General features: G+C 49.3%; 1 protein-coding gene across 3 annotated transcripts in view; it reads right to left on the minus strand.

The window, feature by feature from the left end:
- Nucleotides 1–9,807, minus strand: part of PLXNC1 (plexin C1) — a 140,871-nt gene extending 131,064 nt beyond the window's left edge. For 2 of the 3 annotated variants that reach the window (XM_074325267.1, XM_074325266.1), the window contains exon 1: nt 8,384–9,574. In XM_074325267.1, coding sequence (XP_074181368.1) covers nt 8,384–9,433 — 1,050 coding nt within the window. In that variant the 5' untranslated portion in view covers nt 9,434–9,574. Of the gene's footprint in view, nt 1–8,383 lie in introns of all 3 variants that reach the window. The other variant, XM_019710302.2, reaches the window with a different exon arrangement.
- Nucleotides 9,808–10,032: the final 225 nt, after the last annotated feature.

A 10,032-nucleotide genomic window follows, 5' to 3' on the forward strand; every position in this document is an offset into this window, starting at 1 on the left:
TAATTTCTTTATTTGCTACATGTGTCTTGTCTCCTCTATTTATCACTGATAGAGATTTTCCCACAGTGCTTGGCACATGATAGAAATTCAAGAAATTATTGGTTGAACCAACACTTGTCCTTCTGATCTGCTGTGTTGCCTGCAGTCTTACCTCATCCATTCTATCTTCTGAGTAATCTCTCTAGAACACAATCAGATCATGTCTGCTTAGAGCCCTGCTGTTCTCCTCCATCAGCCATAGCCATGGTTTTAACACCCTGCTCAGCAGCGGCCTGGAAGTTCCTTCAAGAAGCCTCAAGGACAGGCATGGGTGGGGTGGGTCAGGTGGTAGGGTTCTGGGAACCTCTGATCCCTTGCTTTACTCTGCGTCCCAGCGGGGTGGCAATGGTCTCACCCAAGAGCAGCAGGTCAATGATGATTTGCTCATCTTTTTCTCATATCGGGCTTCCGGTTAAGGTTTATTTTAAAGGCCAGGTTTGGAAAATCTGAAAACAACTGACCATCAGGATAAAATGCAGCCACCTTTGCCTGTCTCATTACACCCTTCGCCATCTGGAGCCGCACACTCATTTCTGGACACTCCCCAGCCAGGGTGAGCTGCCTGCAGTTCACAAGCTTATTCAACATCCCGCGTTGTGCACAAGCTGTTCCTCCTCCCTAGAACTCCCTTTCTTGCTGTCTCCACTTGGCTTGAAGACACAGCTCCAGCGTCACCTCTGGAGCCTCCCAGACCCCCCCACGCTGAGTCTGATGTCCCTTCTTGGGCTTCCACAGCATGTTTTGTTGTTTGTTGGTTGGTTGGTTGGTAATTTTTTTTCTTCTTGCAATGCCTTATTGCATTGTAAAGGTTTGTTTTGCTCTCACACTTTCCATAACAGCAAGGGTTGGTAAAGTACCACCTGTGGACCAAATCCAGCCGCCTGTTTTTTCTGAATGGCCCAACATGAGGTAAGAATTTTACAGTTTAAAATGGCTAAAAAAGTCAAAAGAAGCAAATTCCATGACAAGTGAAAATTACATGAAATTCAGATTTCAGTGTCTATAAAGGCTTATTGGACCATCACCCTGCGTGTGCATTTACGTGTTATCCATGGTTGCTTCCATAGCACCGTGGCAGACTCACTGCACCAGAGACAGTGTGGGGCCGGCAACGCGTAAAATATTGATGATCTGACCTTTACAGAAAAAGTTGCTGACCTCTACATAACAGCATCGGCCCAGGCAGCGGGGCAAGGATTGTTGAATCAAATCCATCCCATAACTTCCCCAAAGAGAACATGCTGTGTAATTATTGAATAGTCAACTTGATATGGAAATCAACTAGAAACTGTGGAACATAGGTCACAATTTTGGGACAGTATAAAAAATTGAATAATAATTTTTAGAAATTATGAAACTATTAGTATAAAAACTATTTGGTTTTGAAACAGTATAAAAAGTAGCATTTTCATCAAGACAGAAAATTAAACTAAGAAAATCTATGAGTATATTTGATAAAAAAAAAAAAATCTTACCATTACCTTGCCCCTGTCCCCACAAACAGGTTCGACTCATGATGCCTACAAATTGACCCCCAGCAGGCTTCGGAATTTCTCAGAGCAGCCCTCAGTCTTCATAAGCTACCGTGTTTCCCCGAAAATAAGACCAGGCCTTATATTAATTTTTGCTCCAAAAGATGCATTGGGGCGTATTTTCAGGGGATGTCTTATTTTTTCATGTACAACAATCTACATTTATTCAAACACAGTCATGTCATCTTCTTCTGGAACATCATCATAACGTACTAAATGTGTCCGTCTGGCTGACGATCTTAACTGGGGCTTATTTTCAGGGTAGGTCTTATTTTCGGGAAAACATGGTATGTGCCACCACATGTCCAAGGACGGTAGAGGTCACCAGGAAGCTCAAAGGGAGGTAGCGATGGTACCATGTTATTGTGGCAAACATGGTGGTCACAGTTATCTCTTCCATCATTCCATCCTAAGGAAATCTGCCCACTGTACCTACTGGGGGCCATCACAAGTTTGACTCCATTCTGAATGGACCAGGGGTCAGCATCTGGTCCCAGGACAACAAATTCCTACTCTGAACAAGAATTCTAATCTGGTGTGAAAAGATGACTTGGACCCTATTCTCTTTCTTGGTAATTTGAACTAAATAAATACAGAAAAGTTTTGCCAATGGGTAGCCAAGGCAGAAGGTTAAATGCTCTTGAGAGGAATAGTGGGGATCAAGCTGGGAAGGGCACATCCAGGTGGAAGGGGTGAGGGACAGACATTTGAGGACACAGAGACCATTTCCTAGCAGGACTGAGGGAAGCAGCCATGCTAAGTGATGTTGACAGTGAAACCTTAGAATGAGCATCCATCACTTGCTGCTGCTGGGCTCCTTCAAGCTACCTTGAGTCCAGAAACTTCTTCTAATTCCATCTCAAGGAGCCCCATCCTATTCTTATTAATAATCAGGATGGTGAGGGATAGTAAATACATACATAGCATTTACTATGGTCAAGTAGTGTTCGTCCTAGACATAATAACTCATTAATCTAGACAATAATCCTATGAAGCAAATAGGAAGCCTATTTAGACATGAAGAAACCGAGGCACAGAAAGGTTAAGGTTCAACAATCAGACAACTGGTAAGTGGCAGCTTTGGGCCCAGCTGCCCGGGCTCCACAATCTGTACGTGCAACCACTACACAGTAGGACTCCTCCTAGTCCTAGATGTCCATGTAATTCCATGCGTTTCTGTCCACTAAGTCCCCTTCCCCTAACTGGAGCCTGCCTAAGGAGATCTTTGTTTCATGCAACCACCTGTGCCTGACTAAGATAGACATTTATTAGGATTGCCACTATAAAGAGTAGACCCTTGGAGAGAATTTCAGTGTGTGGAACTGGTTCTGGTGTAGAGCAGAGGAAGACTCTAGAAGGGTCCCCCACATCCTGGAATGAAATGCAAATAGACTGCTGTGTGCAAGAATGAAGGAGCTAATTAAACTATGACCTACAGGTTCTTGAGACTCAGACTACAAGCTCAAAATGGAAAGGCTTTAGAGGTATAAGGTAGTGGAATGAGTTGGTCACTTTATGTGGCCCTAAGTTAAACTGCAAGAGAAAAAATGGACAAGGTCTTATCCCAAGTGCTTCAGCTGGAATAAAACCCTGAATATACATTAGAATCACCTGGAGGGCTTGTTGAAACACAGATTGCCAGTCCCACCCCACTACTTAGAGTTTCTGACTTAGTAAGTCTGATGTGAGGCCCAGGAATTGGCATTTCTAGCAAGTTCAACCTAGCACTGAGCTGCTGGTCCAGGCACTGCACTCTGAGAAGCCTTGCCCTGCAGCATAAAGCCCTTCCCTCTTGTTACTGAAATGCACGACCATGCACATTATAAAATTAGACCGCAGAAGTTCCAGCCATGCTGGGTTTGTATGGTCAAAGTTAATTCCCAGATTGGCAAGACCAGAAGCCTGGCTATTCCAATGAGCGGGATTTCTGGGAATAGCCAGAGGATGCCAGATAGCCTAGGACTCAGGAAAAAGAGGCCCTGTCACATCAGACATGAAGTAAACACAATAGTTAAGGGGGAATGAGGTGGCCAGACTCAGGAAAGTGTTGCGCTAAGTACAGAAAACATTTCCAACATGATCCCACAAGATCCTTCATTTATTAATTCAACAAATATTTCTCAGGCCCCAACTGTGTACCAGGCACTATACCAGAAACCCTGGGTTCAACAGAGAATAAAACGTTACAAGATTCCTGACTAATTGTGGCTGCTAATAAAGACCAAAGTGCCTTTAAGACTTACGCTGAGATCTCTGGATTTACTTTTTGAGCTAGGTTGTGTCCAAGAATGAAAACTGGGAGCCGTCCCTTGAGGCCCTGTAGGTCTCTCCGAGGTCATGTATAAGCCTAAATAAACAGAATGCCAACAACATCTAGAAGATGACAGCTTAGGAACTACAACCCTCCCAGTGTTTGAATTTCAGGTGGTCAAATATGCAGACCCAGAAACTCAGTTCACAGTCAAGGACCCTCTGTTCTATCATCGTCTCATGTCTGTACACAGCTGATCTTATCAGAGCAGTTGCAGGGCCTAGCTTCCTCCACCATTCCAATGGCCACGATCCTGGACTGTCTATGGCGGTGGTTAAAAGCCTAGATCCTTCAGGCAGACTACCCAGGTTCTAAATCCTCTGCCATTTATCGACTGTGGAAACTATTAAAGCTCTCTGGGTCTCAATTTTCTCATCTACAAAATCACAACTACTGTCCTTGCTTCGTTGGATGACTGTGACAATCAACCAAAAATAAGGCATGTAAAGTGCTTAACACAAAGCCTGGCCGTAATAGCTATCCAATAGATAATAGCTATGATTGCTTTTGCCCTCTAAGTGGGTGTTGGGCTTTTAAAATCCACCCTTGTGTATCAGATGTATATATGAGGGTAAAAGTCACCATCTAGTCTATAGATTTCAAAACGGCTAGACAGGATCATAACAGAAATTAAAGAAGGAATAAACATAACAGGAAGACTGTGGGTTTTGAGGTCAAGAAGCCTGCACTGGTCCTGGGACATCACTTCTGCATGCAATAGCGAGAAGTGTCTTGGCTGACTGTCTGCTGGAGAGCATGTGAGCGTTTTGCGGTTGTCTGCATGACAGTGAAATTATGTCTGGCTATGGAATTCTTTGAGTGTGGAAGAAGTGGTTGTATCTCCCCACAAGGGGTAGAATGAACTAGAAGAGTGAATCCAGTTGGCCAATAGGATAAGCAAATGTCACTCTCAGTGTCTACAGAAGGGGTGTGGCCACCATGTATAAACCATAAGCAACCCCAGGCCCCAACTATGGGAGCCAAACAAATCTGGAACAATCAGACTTGAAAACTCAGGTACAAACACTTTGTATGAGTACATTGGTATGTCCGGGGTAGCAGGAGCTCAGACAGGGAGGAAGTTAAATTCATTAACTTGTACATAATTTAAAACATTCATTTTTTAAAAAAAATATTAACCCAAGCACACAGATATGCTATGGAATAGAACGAAAAAACAAATCACATGAAGTTTTAAAACACACTTTAAGGGGCACCCTCCAATCTCAACCCCACATCCTAGGGGAGGTTGGTTGCTACCTTGTTAATTAGGGGACTTTCAAGGGAAAGTTTGAGAAGCACCAGAGTGGTGGGAAGGACACACAAGTAGACATTGCCAGATCTGGGTTTAAGCTGCAGGGCCCTGCTACCTGTTTTGTTATTTTGAGCTTGATCAGGTAAATGGGAATGCTCCTTATAGACTCAACCTCAGATTTGATGAGGGGCTCAAAACAAATAATATATGGTAAAGTGCTGTGCAGCTACTTCTTAGGATTTTTAGGCGATTGCAATAGAACTATTCTCTGTTAAGGTCTACAGAAACCGGCTGCCTTGACACATTCGCCGGCTGCAGACAACCTGCTAGAGTTGTGAAAGGGGATTCAAGGCAGAAAAAGTAATGGCCCAGTGTGTAAAAGGCTGAGTGGCACACCCTCACTGCACAAGCAGCCCGCAAATTAATCCTCAGCAAGAGAAGCTGAAGGGGAGGGCCTGAGCCACATGAGGTAAGGACACCAAGGAACGAGAACACAGCCCAGTTGCTCCTGTCACTTTGCTGCCCATGGTTGACTGATGATGGAAAGTCAGAGAGAGCCATCCAGTAGGAGAGGGCGAAGGCAAGCAAATCTGGCCGCCTGTGCCTCGCTGCCTGTGGCTTACTGTTCACATTACTGTGTCTGCTAGGAGGGAATCACTGTTGGAATCTATTGAGGGCCCTCTGGAGTGTTTCAAGTCTGTCTCCTGTTTTAGGTACCTATAATTCAGCATGCCTTTTTCAAAACACATTCGAAACCTGAAAACACAACACAGAACCAATGCCATCCAAATGACATCATTGTTCTGAGTGACAAGCAGGGGCACGCGAATCCCATGACCCCAGTAAATGGGGTTGCAACCTGCTATCGTCCTTTCAGTGGCAACATCAGTGGCACCCAGCACAGAGAGTTGCTTACACTAGCAGACATCAAACAGATATTTTTTGAATTAAGTATCTTACCTGCCTGTTTAATAGGTTAGAAAATTGTCAGCTTTTTCATCAAAACTACCACTTTTTTTTTTTCATTCAAACCCCTCTTGAAATTCAATTCCATTAAGGCTTTTTAATACATACTAGCAGCAAGGAATTTTCTTAAATGAGGGGGGAAAAAAGAAAAAGCAAAACTCTCAGCTCCCACCTGTGCAGCCATGACATGCTATTGTTTGAACCGGAGTATATTCTTTAACTTGCATGACAAGCTCATGGGGTAGAGACCCTGTCTTTGAGAACACACAGCTCTGAGCACACTGGGCGTTCTCGATAAATAACAGCAGCAAGAAATGCGGTGGAGGGACTTCTTTTAATTATTTCTTTTTCCAATCCCAGATTTTTGGCAGCATGTGTTTATCCCTTGCTTGATTTCCAAGGGGCAGCTCTTTCCCAGAAGCTCCCGTGAACATGATAAACAGCTTTCCAACTGCCCCTTCCCTTCCTCATCCTCACACAAGTAGGAATACCTGATTGAGCCAAAACGTGGATTCTGAGTGTATTCAGGACGCCTGCTGGGTTTGGAAGGGAACTCAGTCCTCCAGAACCCAATGGGTAGAGAGAGACAGTCAAGAGAAATGTTTTGGCTCCGCACATCTACACAGCTGTCAGATGGCAAAGCTTGGACTTCCAGTGTTATTACCTGCTGTGGGCCTCTGAGCTGGCTTGTCAGTAACCCCAGAGACCAAGTATGCCTAAAGCTTGACGCCAAGTAATATTTGGGGAGTATTTTTAAGTCTTTCAACAGAGAAGTAGAAGGTGATGATTTTTTGCCAAACTTGAACTATTAGATTATAAAGACCTAATTAGACAGATATTACATATTAAATTACATGAAGTCATTTAGGACATATTATGTGTTATTTATGCTTAAAAAAAATTATACCAGTAACTAAATGAAGGCATTCTATGTGTTTCGCAGCACAACTGATAGGCAAAGAGGAAGAAGCAAATGAGCATTCTAAGTAAGGAGCCTTGCAAAAGACCTGTTTTTTTTTCTTCCCAAATAATACAGCTAATATTTGGTAAGATGGACTTTGCAGAGAAAGGGGTGGGTGGGATGGGAGTGTCTTTCTACACACATTTAATATACCAACAGCCAGCACTCCCCTATATGCTTACACAACAATTGTACCAACACAACACCTTCTGCAAGTGGAGACTTCTCCCCTTCCTCTCTGACCGCATTGTATATCAAAACAATGGCAACACCTGTAGCTGTTAATTCCTGCTCTTTGATTTCTGTCCAGTTATAAAGGGGGCTCTCGGCAGGGTCCCCTCTCAGGAGCCATATGTGGAGTTGATGTGCCAGCAGCCTTGGAAGGAAAACGGGCTCAGAGAAGTGCACAATGGCTCCCTAATCCCCATCAACTGGACCCTCTTGAACCGCCGCTTTATTTTCCAGTCAAAGAAATGCCAATCTCAAGAGTCAAGCTGTGGCTGCCCTAGGAACCCAAGGGAAACCTGTGCTGTTTGCCTGGTATGTACAACACAAGGTTGGTGCATCTGAGCCCCACGATTTAAACAGGCAACCTGGATCCCAGAAACTGCCTGTAGCACCCCAACACTTTCTCTCGCTCTCCCCTCCAGGGTGAGGCTTTTACCCACAAAGCCACCTCTATCTTCACAACCTCTCCTCCCCGCTAGAGACCACAGCCCCGCCCCCTTGCACTGGGTCGCGCGCTGAGGGTTCTGTGCCACCACACAGGAGCTTCTTTTTCCAGGCTGGCTTTGCCCCATGTTCAGCAGGCTACTAACTCTTCAGACCACATCACATGTGTTGCGTGGCGGGGGTTCACAAAGCCTGGGGTGTGGCAGCAAATCCTTTAGGTTCAATGGCTTCTCTGCCAAGGGCACTGTGTTTGGTAACCATGTTGAGGAAAGGGGTCAAAGCCTCACGCCTGTTAAGACCACACACTTGAAGAAGCGATTAGGGAAGGGAAGGGGTGGGGCTGGGTGGGGAGGCTCGGTCCCAAACAAGCGTCCACGTTGGGACAGAAAAGGATGGCACTGGGATGCAGTAACTAGAGTTTTGAGCCTAACTCCTACCCTTGCCACCTCCCTTCTCACATTCCCTTTGGGGATCTGCTTTAGAGTCTCCGAGGCCTCGGAGACTGTGAGAGAATAGTCGTCGGTTGGTCACCTGTCTGTGTGAATCCCGGACCTGGTAAACGTCAACCCGGTCCTCCCTCCCGTTCCGCCTCGGCGGCGGATCCCCAGCGGGAGCGTTCCCGGCAGCGTCCCCGGGGCAAGACTTACACAGTTGGCCTGGGTCGGCTCAAAGTCCCAATTGCACCTCTTGGCGCGCGCCTGGATCTCACTCATCCTGAAAAGGCAGAGTGCCGTGGTGGCGGGGGAGCGCTTCTCTTGGCCCTCCTCGGTGGCCGCGCTGAACACGCCTGCCCAGACGTCCAGGGCCTCCACCAGGCTGGAGGAGAGGAGCAGGTGGCGGCCATGGCCGCAGACGAGGGCCGCTTGGCCCTGAAACTGCACCTCGTTGCTCTGCGCGATGCGCGCCATGCTGGGCAGGTCAGTGGCGACGCCGCTCGTGTAGTTGTAGCGATAGTAGGGGAAGTAGACACTGCCGTTCCAGAGAAAGGCGTCCACGAAGTGCAGGCTGCCCGCGCCCCCTCTCAGATTGAGGCGGCCCAGTTCCTCTGTGGCCAGGCTGCGCTCCTCTATGTTCTTGATCGTGATGGCCGTGTCGCGGTCGGACGCCGCGGGGTTGCAGCGGCTCGCTGTCTCGGGCTCTGGGAGTACGTAGGTGGCAGCCACAGCCAGGTACCAGCGATTCTTCTCAAGCGAGCGGTACACCACGCCTGCCGTCGAGCCCTGCGGGTGACATGACACCACCTCGGTGCCGTTGCGCAGGGAGCTGAGGCTCAGGTTGCCCAGGGGCCGCACCTCACAGGCGCCCCGGTCGAAGGTCCAGCCGGTGAGCAGCAGCCCCCCGAGGCCGTCCGCCCCCTCGCGGTAGGGCAGCAGCAGCTTGCTGAAGCTGCTCCCGGGCCGGGGCCGCGCGGGGGGCGCCAGCGAGACTGGCTCTGTGCAGTTGCCTGCTTGGTCCCGGTACAGGCGCGAGAGCCTGTGCTCCAGGCTGTAGTCCAGCTGGTCCAGGCAGCTGCCGCTCGCCACATACACGCCGTCCGCCCGGCTCGCTGCGATGGCTCCGATGGCTTGCTCCGACCGCCACACGGGCTCGTCCGCGCCCCGGCCGGGCGCTGCCAGCGCCAGCAGATAGGCGAGCAAGGGCAGCGGTGCGGCGGGGCGCTGGGGGCGCGGCGGTACCTTACTCCGGGAGACCTCCATGGGGCTGGGGGGGTCGCCCCCGGGCAGGGCGCGCGGCGGCGACGGCGACTCAGGCGCGCGGCGACGGAGAGGCGGGCGGCGGCGGCTCCTGCGCGCGCTCCGGCTTCCGCGGCCGCCCCATCCCCGCGGCTCGCCTGGGAAGGAGAGCGGGGAGGGCGGCGCGCGGCGGGCTCGCTCCGGCAGGCTGCGCAGCGGCGGCGGCGGCGGCGGCGGCGGCAAGCCCTGCGCGCTCCGGTGCCGCTTCCTCCTCGCCCTCCTTCTCCGGAGAGTTCCTCTGTGCAGCGCTGGCCCTCGCGGGGAGGCGCGGAGGGGAGGGGAGTGAGGCAGGCAGGGAGAGCTGGAGAGGTTGGGTGCGCTTGTGCGTTTCACTTTCCCATTGTGAAAGTGGGATGCAACTGGCCCCCTTCCTCAACCTCTTCCTCCTCCGCCCTCCGCCTCCTGGCCGCCCGCCCTCCCTCCACGCCCATCTCCCCTCCTTTCTTGATTCGGTGAGATAGGGAGGAGGGAGGTCTCGTAATTTGGGTTACTGTGTAGGTGGCCTCTTTCATCTATTCAAAACAAAGCTGAGCCGCCAGCCGCCAGCCGCTGCCGCCACGGCC

This window comes from Rhinolophus sinicus, linkage group LG02 (genome assembly GCF_036562045.2).
Source record: "Rhinolophus sinicus isolate RSC01 linkage group LG02, ASM3656204v1, whole genome shotgun sequence".
NCBI classification, from domain to species: Eukaryota; Metazoa; Chordata; class Mammalia; order Chiroptera; family Rhinolophidae; genus Rhinolophus; species Rhinolophus sinicus.